The 18,093-nt window shown below is 41.8% G+C and overlaps 1 protein-coding gene across 8 annotated transcripts in view; it reads left to right on the plus strand.

The window, feature by feature from the left end:
• The window catches only part of tnca (tenascin Ca), a 60,678-nt gene that overhangs the window by 21,892 nt on the left and 20,693 nt on the right, over positions 1-18,093 (plus strand). For 4 of the 8 annotated variants that reach the window (XM_017307976.1, XM_008423452.1, XM_008423456.2 and 1 more), the window contains 11 exons: positions 1,152-1,698; positions 1,992-3,305; positions 3,644-3,907; positions 4,007-4,122; positions 4,920-5,073; positions 6,370-6,639; positions 9,171-9,356; positions 10,173-10,262; positions 10,452-10,715; positions 11,829-12,218; positions 15,575-16,000. In XM_017307976.1, the coding sequence (XP_017163465.1) occupies positions 1,236-1,698; positions 1,992-3,305; positions 3,644-3,907; positions 4,007-4,122; positions 4,920-5,073; positions 6,370-6,639; positions 9,171-9,356; positions 10,173-10,262; positions 10,452-10,715; positions 11,829-12,218; positions 15,575-16,000 (3,937 nt within the window). In that variant the 5' untranslated portion in view covers positions 1,152-1,235. The remainder of the gene's footprint in view (positions 1-1,151; positions 1,699-1,991; positions 3,306-3,643; positions 3,908-4,006; positions 4,123-4,919; positions 5,074-6,369; positions 6,640-9,170; positions 9,357-10,172; positions 10,263-10,451; positions 10,716-11,828; positions 12,219-15,574; positions 16,001-18,093) is intronic. The other 4 variants (XM_008423455.2, XM_017307975.1, XM_017307977.1 and 1 more) reach the window with 2 other exon arrangements.

Below are 18,093 nucleotides of genomic sequence, written 5' to 3' on the forward strand. Positions count from 1 at the left end.
AACAGCTGAGATATTTCTACATTCACGCGTGAAATCCATAAGACGCTGACGTGCCAGCACAGCTGTGGATTCTTTCGTCTTGAGACATTTTTAGGGATGCATAACATTTTCCAGCATGCTTGAAAGGCATTTTCTATTATGTATCTGTGGTTTGTTTTGACATTGATAGCCCCAAACATTGTTCACATTAGTCTGTGGATACACATAAAGTGTGTAGACATAGTAGTCTTTGCTTAGCTTACCCGTATTACAAAATGGGAAGCATTTGCTGCTGGTTTACCGATCCAAGCAGTAAAATATAAAACAAAGGATGTTCAACAAACTTCCATGCAGATATTGTTTGTAAATAAAAACCTTACTGTGGACTGAAAATCTTTTCCTTCCTAACTTATTTGTCTGTCACTTGTTACAAAATTAAACCTCATTAAAATTTTACTCTGCCTTTTGAGTTGCTTTACACACCGTTTGAACGTCTCTAATTTTCTTTTTTGCTTTGACTTCTGAAAATTAACTGGTGATGATTCAGAAATGTTGTTTAGAGATATGTTTGTCAAGTTGAACATAATTTTCTCCAGCATTTGTCGGTGAAAATGACTTGCTGCTTTAGTGTAATTTTTAAAAATGGTAAAAGAGGGGGACCTTTTGTCTTTTGAAAAGATTTCAATTCCAGTTTTTCTATTGCTTTGGTGTGTTTCTCTAATCAGAATTCAAACTTTCATCAGTGCTAGTTCAACCTCTGCTATTCTACAATATACTGGTGTCACGTCAGTCAACTTACTTATTAATAAATTCTGAATAGTCATTCCCTATATAACAAAAAGGCACTAATTTAGAATTGTAGTCTGCCTGTAGATTTAGCAGCGGCAGCGGAGGAAATAAAGCCGTTCAGTCAGTGTTGGTCACACTTCCAAATATTGAGTTAACATGAACAGCCGCCTTGATGAGCTTGATGCATTTCTGTTCGCAGTGGGGGATAGTTGATTAAAGTGCAAGCAAATTCTGGTTAGCTTCATAGCTGTACAAACCAAAACGCAGAACAAAGGGCTGATTATTACCAGACTATTGTTTCTATTAGTCTCTACTGTGTAGTCGTAATGTTTTCATTGTACTGACAAATTTACGTAATTGCACTTTACCTTTGGTCTTTTCAGACTGTCCACTGGAGCCAGGATTGCCCCTTAAGTCAGAGGTCCAAACAGGTATCTTTTTCACCCGTACCTTGCCCGACATCTATCATGGGTGCACAAAGTCTTCTGGGCTGCCTTCTTCTGTTTACTTTGATGAGTTTATCAACTGCTGGGCTTGTCAAGAAAGTCCTCCGCCATCGACGACAGACTCTTTCTCCCCTCACAGAACACAATGCTTCCCTTCCCAGTGTAGGCCACCCAGTGGTTTTCAGTCATGTTTATAACATCAATGTTCCTGCAAGTTCCCTGTGCTTGGTGGACCTGGAGGAATCAGAGGGCACTCAGGTCCATCCCAAAGATGTATCGTCGGTCCCTCCAGGCCATCATGTCACCGAACATACGCTTAATGGGGAAAACCAGATTGTATTCACCCATCGCATTAACATACCTCGGCAGGCCTGTGGTTGCACTGATGACTTTCCAGGCCTGAAGGACCTCCTGAGCCGCCTGGAGATGCTTGAAGGAGAGGTTTCAGCTTTGAGGGATCAATGCAGCAGTGAGCAGCTCACAGGTAGGAGTGTCACCCAGCAAAGAAATAGACTCCTGTATTTGCTGAAATTTCACACTGAAAAGAGCTTTTCAAATATCGCACAATCCGCTGAGTCTCCCTCAGTATTAAGTACATCTGTTTGATTCATCTGTTTGGAGTGGTTTAGGTTTTATTGTGGGAGTGTTACTCTGTCTCTAAAGTACGGCCCAACATCTCATGAATTACATTTTAATAAACCTTGTGGTGAAATGTTGTGCCAATGTGATGAGACACTCTGCAAATCATCAATTTCTTCATCCTTTTTTTCTGTATAGGTGAGTTGGGAACAAAGCCGTACTGCAATGGCCATGGAAACTACAGCTCCGAAACCTGTGGTTGCATATGTGATCCTGGCTGGAGGGGGCCCAACTGCACTGAGGCCGAGTGTCCTGGGAGATGCCAGGACCGTGGCCGCTGTGTGGACGGAAAATGTGTGTGCTATAAGGGCTTCGTCGGAGAAGACTGTGCCCTCGAGACCTGCCCTGTGGTGTGCGGAGCCCACGGCCACTGCGTGGGAGGCGTTTGTGTCTGTTCCGATGGTTTCTTTGGCGGAGACTGCACTCAGAGCCGGTGCTTGAACAACTGCCTGGGCCGCGGTCGCTGTGAGGAGGGAGACTGCGTGTGCGACGAACCTTGGACTGGCTTTGACTGCTCCGAACTCATCTGTCCCAAAGACTGCTACGACCGCGGACGCTGTGTGAACGGCACCTGCCACTGCGATGAGGGCTTCAGCGGGGAGGACTGCGGAGAACACTCTTGCCCCAACAACTGCCGCGGCAATGGGTTTTGTGTTGACGGCAAATGTATTTGCACTGCTGGGTACAGCGGTGAAGACTGCTCCCAGCTCACCTGCCTGAATGACTGCAATGGCAGAGGAACGTGCTTCAATGGACTATGCATCTGTGACTCAGGGTATCAAGGTGAGGACTGCAGCCAGCTTGCGTGTCTGAATAACTGCAACAACAGAGGTCAGTGCATCAACGGACGGTGTTCTTGTGATGTCGGCTTCCACGGAGACGACTGCGCCGAGCTTTCCTGTCCGAACAACTGCCGGCTGAAGGGGCGCTGTGTCAACGGCCAGTGTGTCTGTGACGAAGACTTTGCGGGTGAAGACTGTAGCGTGCGCATCTGCCCATCAAACTGCTACGGCCGTGGGGAGTGCATCAAAGGACACTGTGTGTGCCACATAGGCTTCGTCGGCGGCGACTGCAGTCAACTGAGTTGCCCGAACAACTGCAGAAACCGCGGTCGTTGTGTCGACGGGCAATGCGTTTGCGACGAAGGGTTTAGCGGGGAAGACTGTGGCAAGAAAGCTTGTCCCAACGACTGCCTGGCACGCGGTCACTGTCTAGACGGCAGGTGCTTCTGTCAGGAGGGCTACACGGGAGATGACTGCTCTGTGCTGGCTTGTCTGGACAACTGCAACAACAGGGGGCGCTGCGTCAACGGGAGGTGTTTGTGTGAGAGTGGATATGAAGGGGAGAGCTGTGCAGACCTGAGCTGCATCAACAACTGCCAGGATAAGGGCCGCTGCGTGAATGGCCAGTGCTTCTGCGATGAGGGATACATCGGAGAGGATTGCTCCGAAGGTGAGAAGCTCCTAATGTTAACACACACACATATGCACACGCACACAGAAGGATTCTGCTGTTTTACTTTCTGAGAGTTTCCATGTGTCAACTTGAAGAGAATATAAAATCAAATTCATGGTGATGTGATTTCCTTCTATTCTTAGTCACTACCCACTAAGCTGTTTTTGGTGAATGTAAAATAGGCTCTTGGTTTGTCTTTTTTGTCACACCACGTCCAGATTGTATGTCTGGAGTTTGCATTACTGCCACATAATGGATATTCACCGACACACAGAGCATGAGAAACCATCTGAAAACAAAACCACAACATCCTTTTTTTTAATGCTTTATTCCAGTGTCTCCTCCTAAGACCCTAACTGTCGGGGAAGTCAGCACCGAGACTGTGGACCTATCCTGGAACAACGAGATGCTGGTCACAGAGTACCTCATCACATATGTGCCCACCAGTCCTGGGGGTCTCCTCATGGAGTTCACTGTTCCTGGAGATAAAACTGCTGCCACCGTTAAAGAGCTCGAACCTGGCATTGAATACCTGATCAGCGTCTACGCGGTCCTGAGCAACAAGAGGAGCATTCCTGTCAGCGCACGAGTGGTTACAGGTACGTCACAATTTTTGCTGCGCTAACTTATTTAAAACTCGCATCTGGGGTAAAAATAAATAAATAAAGGACTTAACTATTTTCCCTCCATTTTGGCAGATCTCCCACAACCAGAAGGTTTAAGATTCAAGTCAGTGAGAGAAACCTCTGTCGAAGTTGTCTGGGACCAGCTGGACATTTCCTTTGACAGCTGGGAGATTTATTTCCGCAACACGGTTAGTATGCCCGCCGCTTCTCTTAAGACTTCCCTTCTTGTTTAATAACCATCATGGAAAAAGTGAGAGGCAATAAGCTGTGCCAGCTTTTTCAAAACTTCAGCATAAAAGATTTATGTCAGCGCTAACCATTAAATTTGCTTTGACATGAAAAAAAAAAATAATAATAACCCTCACTGAGGGCAAATCTGGATGTCAGCTAAACCCGCTGCAAGTAATCTGAGCTAGACATGCTTTGAAGGAAAATGACTGTGCCTGCTGATAAGTCAGAGCTTTTGATTTTCTATCTTCTGTTCGCTTGTATTCCATTTTAAATAGACTGTCCTTTTACTGACCTTTAAGTTTCTTCTGCTCCTTTGCTGTTAATGCCTGCTCAGATGCAAGTTATAGAAATCAGCATCAGCATCTTCTCACTTTGAATGATTAGTGAAAACTGGTGCAGATCCACATAAAAAGAGCAGGCTGTTTGCAGCCTTATGTTACTGCGACACAAGATAGTACAGCATGCTGTACTATCTTGTGCAAAAATTAGTTTGCATTTGTGAATGCAAACAAATTTTTACATTCACAAATGCAAAAATTAGTGTAAGTGCAAAAACTGCTTGTGTTGTGTCCCCATGGATGCTTGTCTTAAATTTATTTTTGTGTTTTCCCGTCAAGCATCTCTTTAAGATACAAGTACTTTGTGTTCATCAGACAATATGAACTACTCAGTAACTGCTGCAGTTATAAATTTTGTTTGTTCTCTCTGCAGGATATTTTTTTCTTTTATTCTATTGTTTTGTCTTTCTCTGCAGAAAGAAGAAAACGGAAAAGTCGTGAGCACCCTTCAACCCTCCCAAACCGACTTCCTCCAGTCTGGGCTCGGACCGGGACAGGAGTATGAAGTCTCCATCAGCATCATAAAGAACAACACCAGAGGCCCCCAAACATCCAAAACTGTCACCACCAGTAGGTTTCTAAGGTCCTCATCAGTGGAAGGGTTTAATCATTCAGCGAAAGCACTTTGGTGTTATAAAGAGCTCCCTGGCTCTTAGTGAAAGTATTGAGTTACCAGCCGTCTATAAAGGCTGACAAATAGTAAATTGATGTTGCTGAGTGAAATTCCATAATAATGAGAAGAATTACAACAGGAAATCTATGTTGGTTCTGATTAGTTCACAAGGCTACATCATGCCTGTAATTTTTCTTCTTTGTAGCCACTATCATCTGTTAAGTGACTTTTTTATTGCTCCAATACCCAATACTAGATGTTATAAAATCCTTCCAAGGCCCTTACGCAATGGTTGCATCCTGCCAGGCCAAACATCTTCAGATGTGTGTCTGGCAAAGCCATTTATGGTTTTTAAGGTCTGCGGTCAGGGAGCCCCCTGGATTTCTGGACCCCCACATTTCATAGCCGATGTCATTTATTTGGGTAGCTTGAAACTTGACGCAAATCCCAGAAAAAGACTGATAAAAGAGAGCTCAAAGTTTTCAGAACGTCAACCACCCAAAGGTTTTTTAAAACGTGGATCTAAAATATAAATGACAGAGGTCTCCTCTACATGTTACCACGGGAGATTTAGCAGGTAGTAAACATGAGGCTGGAGTGAAAGGGAATGACATTACATAACAGCATGTCCGTTTTGGATCAGAGGTTTTCCTTCGTCTGCCAGATGTCAAGTTAGGTCTAATTTCCGTTGACTTTTCGTGATTGTCACTTTGGGAAGAGTAACAGGGTCCTCATCATTGTTTTTTTTGTTGTTGTTGTTGATGTGCATTTTGACGTATTACATTGGAAAAGTTTGACAGAAACGGCAAAATTCGAAATGGCTTCCACATTTTTGCAAAAAACGTTTTATGCCTATGTCATGTGATTTCAAAAAGTTAATGTGCTGAAGGTGGAGATGGAAACTTATTAGTTCTGACGTATTGAACATTTAGCTTGCATGGCTGATTAGAGTACAGCCACGGTTTATGTCAACATCTGACAAAGTATTGGTTGGTGTAGTACGATTGATTCTCGATTCTCTCGAAACCAGTAGATTGAAACATGCCTAATTCACATTTTCTCACTTTTTTTTGGCGACATTTTTAAAGTTTGCTCAAAATTCAAATGACAATTGGATGGAAACATAACTTTTGCTTGGAACATCATTCAACATTTTAAAGATATTTTCTCTTTTGCTTTTGTTTCTTTAAGTACTTTGTTTCTATTTCAAATTGCCAAAACGTTCATTTCTCCTTTCTGACTTCCTGCCACAGAGATCGACAGTCCCAGGCAACTGGAGGTGAAGGATGTCACGGACTCCTCAGCGCTGATCAGCTGGTATCTGCCGGTGGCTCCGGTGGACAGGGTCGCCATGTTTTACATGCCTAGCTCCGACCCCTCAGATGGAACCACGGTGGACGTTTCCCCACCAGACAAACAGTACAACACCGACAACCTGAGGCCGGACACGGAGTACACCGTGTCCATCATCTCAAGACGTGGAGAGGCAACCAGTGACCCCGTCACCACCACGTTTACCACAGGTGAGAATTTGGTAACAAAAATAAAATAAAATAAAAAAATGCCCACAACATTTTAATTTATGCTTGATAGCAATCATATAACAGATACTGGATTGGGGTCCTGGTCCACAGAGAGCAGGTGGAATGCTAGTGTTTAATTTTTATAACATTTAACCCCCTAGCTGTCATGCAGACACCAGTGTCTTCATGGACACATTGACTAAAAACATGTAAGTGACAGTTAAGGAATATGAAAGCAATCACCGTGTTTCTGAAACAAACTTCTTCTGTGGATTTTGTCCATTTTTGGAGCCAAATCAAAAAGGTAGTGATCTTACCATTTCAGCACTGCGTAAAAGACAACAAGAGCAAGATTTTATTTAACCGAATACTAAAGCTGGAAGTGTCAAGTTAGGTATAGAGTGTACTGCCGATTCATGGTTCAGCATTCACCTAAAGTGTATGTTTCTGTGGAAAGTGAGTCCAGATTATTTGTTGAAAATCCGTCTTTTCGAAGACTACATGTGGTGGAAATGTAAAATATTGGAGGAAATAGAAAATCTTACTTGTGGAAGCTGAAATGCCCATGGGCACAATGCTAGTGGACTCGCAACTAACTGGTGTTTGCAAACCACCTGATCCAGGAGCGCCATTTATTTTCCTCGGCTGGACCCCCAAGTGAAGAGGTAAGGAATACAGTCGATATTAACTTCTGTGGCAATACTGAGACGGTTTCCACTGTGTGAACTAATGCGTATTGAGGTACTCTTAGAGACTGAACTCTCTTGAGTATTTTTGCCTTTTACAGACGGCTGTGGTCCCTTAGAAAGACAACACAACCATTGGCCATCCTGAAGAACAAAGTATGCATACCCATGGCAACACATGCAGTAATACTGGAGAAACAAGAGCTAAAACAATGAATGATGGAAGATTTTCAAATAAAGTTGGATATTTCATCCACGGCCAAGGCTTATAACAGGCTCCAAAGACTAAATACTCCCTGAATTATGAGCGCTTATGAGCACTGAACCGCTCTACCTTCAGGAAACGTCACAGTAACAGAGACTAAACAGATGGGAAACGATTTGAGCAGATGAGGACACAATGTAGTAGTTAATCACGTGCATCCTCCTATTCTTCTATTTTTTTTGACAACCAGATCTTCATTGCCTTAGTTATCGCTTCACATCCATCTCGATTTGTGACTGTGATTGATAAACGGCAGCATTTTTTCATTTACTCGTTTTGTCTCGGATTGCCACAGTTTGCAGCAGCTCAGAAACCTAACGCCATGGCATTGCTCCAGTAGCGGTGTCTGGGTATTGCTCTGCATTTCCTCCAAAACGGCAGACAGGAAGTTAGCTGACATCCAGTTGCAAACACCTTTTAAAGTATGTGTAAAACAAAACAAAACAGGGATAGTCTGATGAAAGTCATGCTGGAACAAAATTTCATACTTTATTGGCAGGCGCATTGACAGCGATGAGGACCAACAATACAAGAATATAAAGCAATTCTACCAAATTTACTGAACTAGGATAAGAGTATGTATACTAAATGAAAGACTGAATGGAAACTAAAACACAGAAACAGGAAAACTAAACTATCACCAAGCACAAAATAACTCAACTCTACCTCAGTGGGTGGAGATCTGAGTCATTAAGTTACTTGGGACAAAATATCCTTATTGAAATATCCATCCATCCATTTTCTAAACACTCTTGTCCCTAGTGGGGTCGGGAGGTGCTGGTGCCCATCTCCAGCTAACGTTCCGGGCGAAGGACGGGGTCACCCTGGACAGGTCGCCAGTCTGTTGCAAGGCAACACAGAGACACACAGGACAAACAACCATGCACACACACACTCACACCTAGGGGCAATTTAGACAGACCAATTAACCTGATAGTCATTTTTTTGGACTGTGGGAGGAGAACATGCAAACTCCATGCAGACCCCGGGCCGGGAACTAAACCCAGAACCTTCTTGCTGCAAGGCAACAGTGCTACCAACCGCACCACTGTGCAGCCCCTTTTTGGAACATTATATTAATAATTTCCACATATTTGGTTAAATAGCTGTGCAACTTAGACATGGCAGATATTAATGTTAGACCATAGATCAAATTAACCAAATATTTGCCGTCTTAGACCTTCTTTCTTTAAAGTGACGGAAAACTCTGAAGGCCGTCCGTCATTTTGACCGATTGCAATTCACACACCTGACCACGTGGTGGCAATGAACAGACAATTTTTAATTTTACTCAGAGTACATCGCAGAGATAACTAAATAAAGAAAAGAATATTAATAATAATCAGAGCATTACATCTGACCTGGTCACAGAACTCAATCCATCTTGCTGTTGGTAGGAATCTGGATTTTACTCTGTTTGGTGTATCAGCTACTGCTAAAAAAAAATAACAAGCAACATTTAAAAACTCAAAAAGTAAGATATCTGTTGCATACTATAATCCACTGGAACACATTTTACTCATTTTCCAGGCGGAAGCTGCTCTACTTCTCTAATTACTTCCATGTTTTTGCTCCCTCAGCTCTGGATCCCCCTACAGACGCGCAGGCTGTGTCTCAGACCGATGACAGCATCACCCTGGAGTGGACCAACAGTCAGGCTGATGTCAGCAGTTATCGAGTGAAATACAGTCCCATCTCTGGTTCCGCTCACGGCGAGAAAGTCTTCCCACGAGGATCAGGACACACCACGCAGGCCACCATCACTGGTCAGTATGGGAAAATAAAGAACTGCAGAAACACAAAAATCTTACCAAAAAATCTTACCAAGGCTTTTTGGTCTAGTTTCTAGTGCAAATATATTAGTGCACTTAAATAAGACAAAGCTAACTCACAAGAAGTTTTTCCAACACAGAGTATTAGAGATGAAAAAAAAGTACATTTTCACCAAACAACTCAGAATATTTCTAGAAGGAAAAAAGGAAATTTCACAGTTTGACAAGTTGAAAATTGGCTTGAAATAAACTTTTAAAATTAATCTCAGAAATTTTTGAGAAATTTCTGTGTGTAAAGTAGAACATTTTTCTCTTTTGGAATTTTCTAACTTTCAAAAAGTAGCAAATTTTTTAAATTTTCAAACTCAGAATTTGAGTTGGGGTTTTTTCTAGACAATTTCTTAGACTAGTCTAAAACATCCTGAGTTTTTCTACCAAATTATTGACCTTTAAAATTCAGAAAATTAATTCAATAATTTTGAGATTAATCTCAAATTTCAGAGTTTTTCTTGTGAAAATTTACTCCTCTTTTTTTTCATTTTCCAATGGCCCAAATATGCTGTCATATTTTTTAGCAAGATATAAGAGCCTGTTTTAAGTCAGTAATTTCGTAATATTTCTAAAATAATTTACTGGCAGATTTTTTGCGCTATCACAAGACATTTTTCCTATTTTATAAGTGAAATAATCTACACTAGAAACTAGAACAAAAAACTGTGTGTTTTTGCAGTGTGTGCATTAATGTGATGCTCCAGAGCTCCTTTACTCTCACCGTGTCATCATTTACCCTCCATGTTGTTTCTGCTCCAGGGCTGAAGCCAGGGACGGAGTACGGAGTGGGAGTGACAGCTGTGAAGAACGAAAGAGAAAGCCTCCCTGCCACCACAAACGCAGCAACCGGTGAGAGAAGACTCCACACAGCTGTCCAAACACACTTCCTCCATACAATCCATAGAACGTTCTGTTGATACAAGCGTAGATAAAACTTTCACTAGCACCAATAACTCACGATTACGTGTCGAGGAAACATCAGGAAATATCAAGAGATGACGAGTTGTGTTTCTTATGCGAGCTGCTGTGCTCTGTCAGACCTCGACCCCCCCAGAGACTTCAGAGAGGTCCGCTCCACCGAGACGTCTCTCACCGTCGCCTGGCAGAAACCCCAGGCCAAGGTCGGCGGCTACAGGCTGGCGTACATGTCCAGAGACGGCCATGCGGAGCAGATGGAGATCCCGGCCTCTGAAAGCGCCTACGTGCTGCAGAACCTGGTTCCCGGTACGAGCTACACGCTGACGCTGGCGGCGGAGCGGGGACACAGGAGGAGCAAACCCGTCTCCCTGACGGCGTCCACAGGTGGGTCGCCCGAGAACTCGAAATCGAATTTTACAGGTGGATATTTTTTTCTAAATGCTCATCTTCATTTTACTTTTTTAAACATATTAGTTTCGGTTAATGGTTTTAGGCTTGTATGCGACCTGTTGAAAAATTGGTGAAAAGTGTAGCGAAAAATGAGCCGTTAGAGCCTGCTTCAGATATTTAGTCTTTTTAAAAAAATGTATCAACGGAAGACCATATAAAACCTGGTGAAGATTGTAGTTTTTTTTAAGGAGCACGAGGGCCAGACTAAGATTTGTATTATTTACGAGCATAAAAGTCATGATATTAATAAAGAAGCAATATTGCCAGGAAAGTGTTACAAAATTTTGAAAAAAAAAAAAGGTTTTTATTAGTAAAAGGCTTTGAGTTTTTGAGATCTGATGTGACCAGCTTAGCACATCCGTGTTTTGTTTTTTTTTTCATTTGCTTAATCATTTCAAAGTCCTGTTACTAATATGAATCTGATGCTGATGTATTAAAAGATTAAACATTTTCTTATTTTTAAACAAGTATGTCTTCACGAGGTGTTCAAGAGTCTTCATTTAAATTCTTTATTATTTTCCATGGAGGAATTTTCATAAAATTACTTCTAATATTATGACTTTATTCTCGTATTATTGCAACTTTCTTCTCTTAATAGAATGACTTTAGTTTCGTATTGCTTCTTCGACTTTATTCTCGCAACATGACTTTGGTCCTACACATTTTTTCTCATAGTATTGTGAATTTATTTTTGTAAAAAAAAAAAATTTCTCAGCCTGGTCCTAAAACTCCATTGTATAAATTAGACCCTGTGGCGCCTTACAAAACGTACCTGACACTCTTTTTCACCTCATTTCAATATTGTGAGATTTACAATAAAAAAACAACAGCAGTGTTTTGTTTGTGAAAAAGAGTTTAAGGAGTAACATATCATTTTATGCAATAGTGACTATGTAAACTATGCAAAAATGTACCTAGCACGTCTAAACTAAGCATACATTTGTACTATCAGATAGATTGATAAACATTTGAGTAAGTCCTCTGGAAGCACTGGAGATAAGATGTCATTCTGTCTGGATTTGTGCCTTTTTGTTTTTTTCCTTGTAGCCACTTTCACTTTTTATTTAGCTGCCTCAGACGACCGTGAACCGATGACCCCTACAGTCTTGGACGACAATGTCACTAGCTCTGTAATTTTAGACCCGCCACAGACACAGGTTTCAGAGACGGAGGCCGAGGATGAGCGTGGAACCCTGACCGCCTCGGGTGTTGTGTCCGACGGACTTGACCTCTCTTGGGAGTTAAAAACTCCTGGCGCCTCCGGCGGCGCTGCCGTACGGTATAAGGACGCTCAGATATCACGGGGTGGGAGCGAGGTCCAGCTCCCTGGAGATTCCCGTGTCGGCGGCCCGGGGCCGACAGCAGAATATCAAACTGAGTTGTTTGGAGTAAAGAGTAGCCAGGGACCTGCACTACAGGAAGCTGTTGCGGTTACAGGTACAAGGGTTTGTTTAAGTGAACAATTTTTCACAGTTTCTCGTTACAAAGCAGACCCTGTGTGTCATAGACCAGCCGTGTGGTCTCGATCACTCTCGCATGCCTCTATACAAACAGAACACACCACTTCCACTCTGACTTGTCTTTCCAAAAAGGCCAAAGAACTCATCCTGTTTTTCATCTCCCAAGGCCAAACCAGGATGTTGCTTTCTGAGGTTTTTTCTTTTTTTCTCTCTTTTAAATTGCAACTGTTTGACTTCCAGTGGGCGTTGTGCCACTACTGTATGTTGCTAAAGTATTCACACCTCCTGAATTTTTTCAGTTTCTTTTTTTTGTTAAGGACTCCACAAATCTGGCCAACAATGAAAAGACATAATGTGTCCCAATCATGTAGAAGAACAAATTCTGATTAGTCCAAAACATATTTATTTAGAATAATAGAGGCTAAACCATGACCTAAATTAAAACTGGGCATCAGCAACATGACTGGAACATTGACTTTCACAGACTCTCTCCATCCAGTCTGACTGAGATGGAGCTATTTGGCATAAGAATGGGGAGGAAATGTCACTAAATGTGTGGTGACTGTAGAAGCAGCTTTTCCATTGCTTTAATGCTGCTAAAGCATTGATTTGTGACCACGGCCGGATGTAGAAGGACGTGGGCCCCTGGGGCTGGAGCCCTTTTCACCAAAAGTGCATTTTTCACTTACAAATAAATGTTGGTAGATAGACCAACATATTGTTGGGTACAAATGACTGCATTGTTGGTTTAAAAAGCCTGGCAGATGGCCACATGTTAAAGGAAATAATATAGATTCATAATTACTATATCAAATTCTATTGATGGAATAACTTTTTGTCACTAATATTGCTCATATTAGTAAAAACCCAACAATATTAAGACACCTCACTTGAGGATTTTTCTAGGAGTTTACTTGCAAAATATGTATTTGTAAAATAAAATAAAATAAATAAATATTTGGGGTCCCAAATACTGGCTTAAAAATAATTGCCATTAGAGACAGTATTATGTAAAATCAACTTTTAAAGGAGCTACTTCTCAGTGCAACATTAGTAAAAACATTGCTAATGGGTTAATAGAGGAGCCATGTTGTGATGACTTCCTGAAGGCAGAACTTCAGAAAGAGCAGGAGTTTCTTAAAGAGATAGAGGCCCAATTTCAAAGCATTAAATTACAAAATCAAATGTCTCTTAAATCATGGGATATACATATACACTCCTGATCAAAATCTTAAGACCAGTTAAAAAACTGCAAGAATTTGTATTTTGCACTATTGGATCTTAAGAAGGTTTTAAGTAGAGCTTCACAATGTTCAAAGAAAAATCAGCATAAGAGACAAAAACTTTTGAGCGGGGAATTTTCTGAAAACTGCATTTATACTCAAACATGATTTTTTTCAGCTGATCAAAAGTTTAAGACCATAGCTATAAAAAAAAAACAAAAAAAACCCCAAAACAGAAATCAAAGTGTCAAAAAAAAGGACTCAGTAATGAGTAGCTCCACCATTCTTGTTGATGACTTCAAACAATCGTTTAGGCTTGATGCCAGTGTTTCCAGGAGGCTAGTGGGAACGTTGCTCCAAGTGTTGAAGGGCATCCACTGTCTGGAACTGATGTCCATTTTTGTAAACTTCCCTTGCCATCCATCCCCAAATGTTCTCAATTGGGTTTAGATCCGGGGAACATGCAGGATAGTCCAAAAGAGTGATGTTATTCTCTTGGAAGAATAACAGGCATTGTGAACTGCAGCATTGTCCTGTTGAAAAACCCAATCATTACCACACAGATGAGGGCCCTCAGTCATGAGGGATGCCYGCTGCAACATCTCCACACAGCCAGCTGCTGTTTGACGCCCCTGCACAACCTGAAGCTCCATTGAAGGAAAACGCACCCCAAATCATGAAGGCGCCCCCACCACTGTGCCGTGTAGAARACATCYCAGGTRGGATCTCCTTGTCATGCCAGTAACGTTGGAAGCCATCAGGACCATCAAGGTTAAATTTTTTCTCATCAGAGAAGACAACTTTCTTCCACCTTTCAATGTCCCATGTTTGGTACACCCTTGCAAAGTCCAAACAGGCAATTTGGTGGTGTTGAAGAAGACGTGGCCTTTGAAGACGTTTTTTGTTTCTGAAGCCCTTCTCTCGCAGATGCCGTCTGATGGTTATTGGGCTGCAGTCAGCACCAGTAATGGCCTTAATTTGGGTGGAGGATCGTCCAGTGTCTTGACAGACAGCCAATCGGATCTTGCGGCTCAGAGCTGGTGAAAATTTTTTGGGGTTACCACTCGACTTTTTTGTTCCATAACCATCAGGATCATTTAAAAAATGCAAAATGACTGTCTTACTGCGTCCAACCTCAGCAGCGATGGCACGTTGTGAGAGGCCTTGCTTATGCAGCTCAACAATCCTACCACGTTCAAAGTCAGTGAGCTTTTTTGCTTTTGCCATCAGGAGGTCTTGACAGACTTGACAGAAAATGACATGGAATCCAGATTTTTGCACAGCTTTTGGCTTTTTAAGACTATGGACTTTAACTTTTGATCAGCTGAAAAAATCATGTTTTAGTGTAAATGCAGTTTTTAATTAATTCCCCTCTCTTGTCTCTTGTATTGATTTTTTTTCTTTAACATTGTGAAGCTCTATTTAGAACCTTCTCAAGATCCAATAGTGCAAAATGCTAATTCTTGCAATTTTTTGACTGGTCTTAAGATTTTGATCAGGAGTGTATATGTATGTATAGAATATTTTAAACAACTGTTGTGATATAAAATGGATCTATGTGCCTGGATAATACACAATACTGCCCCCCCCTCCCCTTTTTTTTTTTACACAAACTGTATGTTGATCTACATTAAATCTCACCAACGAACACTGAGGGTTGAGACTGGAATGTAAAAAATGTGAAAGGCTTCAGGGGTGTGTGAATACTTTTCCAGTTTATTCTTCTTCCTGCTACTTGATTCATTACTTTACTTCCATTCCCACAATCTAATAAATCTCTTGCAGTCAGAAGAAAAGACGGCAAATGTCACTCACAAGTCCATCCGTCCGACTGACTCTTTAGCTTTGGTTTAGAGCAGCAGGAAGCTGAGCGGCTGTGCATGGCTTTGCTAGTTGAAGAAAGCTGCGTACTTCCACTGCGGTGGGCTACCCAGCTCCTTCAAGACGTTAATGGCTCCCAGTCAAGTGTCATTAACGGCTTAGATTGAGCTTGGAGAAAAGTCTGTGCAGAATTGTTTATTTAAGCTCTTCTTGTTTTGTTTGGTTTTTTTCAGTTATCAACAAACTTAGCAGGAAATTCACAAATTTAACCAGCTTTTATCCACTGTAGCACCCCCAGACGTTCTCGCGCTGAGCATCAAAGAAGCCCCGGCGGCCCCAGAACCCGCCAAGGAGGAAGAGAACCTTGAACGTGTCGACAAGGTTCACAGTGAATCGCCCTCAGAAAACGATGCGATGGTCTCTGGGGCCGAGATCGAAAGCTCAGGCATGGAGCTGATAAGCGGCCTCGCGGTCAGCGTTACCGCCACGAGCGTGAGCCTGACGTGGTCGGCGCATGACGACGCGTTCGACAGCTTTTTGGTGGAGATGGTTGCCGTGTCGGCTGAAGCGGCGCAGCCTCAAGCGAACGAATTGCCCGGGAGTTTTAGGAAGGCCGAAATTGAGGGGCTGTTGCCCTCGACGATGTATGAAATAACACTGCAAGGGCTGATGGAAGGGAGGCGATCTGTACCGCTCAGAGTTTTTACTGCAACAGGTACACCGAGCAAAATGTCTCTTGCCACCGTCATCATCCCAACCCCATCATCCTCATCTCATTGTTTGTCTGTCATGTCAGAGGCTCATGCTGGGTGAACGGTTGCTTTCCTGCCAAAGATGGTTCATGTTTCTGTTTTACAGGTTTTCTTTGCCTTACCTCTGAATAGATACTGACCAGCAATGGGACCAAACAATCAGAAGGTTTTGGATCAAGTACAAAACTTTTTTGGACATAAATGCCAAAATTGCCCGGAAATACACTGGAAATTTGCACACAAAAAAAAATAAAAACAACCTAAAAACAACTATAATTTAAATCATAATTTCTAAAAAACACATTTTTAAATTTCACAAATAATTTTTTTGTGATTATGAACCTTAAATTTTAGGCGACGTCTAACCTACATATGGAGAGGTAACTGATCTGAATAGTTGGAAAACATGGAGAATGGGAAATAGTTACACATAATTTGTATTATCATTATTGTCTAAAGCAGTGGTTCTTAACCTGGGTTCGATCGAACCCCAGGGGTTCAGTGAGTCGGTCTCAGGGGTTCGGCGGAGCCTCTGCCGCGGAGGTAAAGACACACTTGTGTAAAGTYGTGATGACGCCYCGCTTTGCCATCACTTGCTGCAGAGGATCACGTTACATTGCTTAGCCAATCAGGGCTGCGGAGGAGGAGCCCTGATTGAAGGAGTTTCACTCTCAGCATGGATTTGAACTTGTGTCTTTATTTACTTCAGCAAAGTTCACAGTTTTTACCAAATTCTATATTCTAAAGCTGCTCCTTAGTCACATCTTTTCGGGGTTGGTACTGCCTCTAGTGATGTGGGGGTGGTTACACAGCTAATATAATTACATTACTAAATCAGAATACCGCAAAGTATTTTGTGGGTGGGAGGGGGCAGGGGGGTGGAATAAGAAGGGTTCGGTGAATGAGCATGTGCAACTACGAGGGTTCGGTACCTCAAAAAAGGTTAAGAACCACTGATCTAGAGCAATTCATTGTTCTATCAATTTATTTTCAGATTATTTATTTCAATATTATTTTCAAAATAAAAGAAATAGGATTCAGTGAAGTTACACATTTGATAAAATATAACAAAGTAAATGAATGTAAATGCTTCAGGCTAACATCTTTCCGTCTATAAGGTTATAAATGTTGTGGGCTGTTATATAAAATTCAGCCAGAATGAAGCTGATCAGATGCACAACTGTTGTTTTTATTATACCAAACCCCAAAAAAATCTTACTTTAGATCCCCATTACTGTGAAATTTTATTGAGCTCTTTTGTGAATCTCCACAGTACGGCTGACATGAGTTAATCACAGAACCAGCCTTCCGGGTATACATGCTGTTCAATCTGAATTTGCTGTAGTTCAGGCTTTTTACTAGATATAAAACATTCTTTTGTTTCTACAATATTAGCTTGAGCTAAATTCGCCCTCTGTCAAAGTATATTTTCTAGAAAACATCAGGCGCCCACAAAGTTATACTCTGCTGCAGTCCTGACTTAAATTTCCTTGCCTCGTCTTCATTACAAAAGTTCAGATTCGGAAGGTCGGACACGCAGTTCTGAAGATGTTTAGTAAGTTCTGCTTGTGGCAAAACTAACGTATAATTTGGATGGCAAAGAAGGATTCAAGTAAATGAGAGCAATTGGAGCGGCAGAAAAGAAAGCACGAGTCCAAGGATTTTAATCCCTCTACTCAGTCCAAAATCTGTGGGTAAAATCCACCAACTGGCTGACTTTCACACAGAAATATAAACGTTTCCCAAAATCCACTGGCACTTGGCAAAAAAACAGATTACTGAAAGAATTTGTTTTTTCCCCACTAAAAACAGTTCTGCTGCAAAATCAGATCCAGTTCCAGCAGGAACCCAGAATGAACGAATGAATGAAACAATTTGGTTTTCCACAGACCGAGCCACGTCATTGTTCTGTTATTACCAAACTTTATTTCTTTTAGTTTTTCCTCCTCGTGCTGATGTATTTTGAACTTATATGGACGACATTTAAACAACATTTATATATTTAGTCTCATTGTTAATGTTGTGTTAGTCTGATTTTTTTTAGAGTTCAGTATTT

Source organism: Poecilia reticulata, linkage group LG12 (assembly GCF_000633615.1).
Source record: "Poecilia reticulata strain Guanapo linkage group LG12, Guppy_female_1.0+MT, whole genome shotgun sequence".
Taxonomy (NCBI): domain Eukaryota; kingdom Metazoa; phylum Chordata; class Actinopteri; order Cyprinodontiformes; family Poeciliidae; genus Poecilia; species Poecilia reticulata.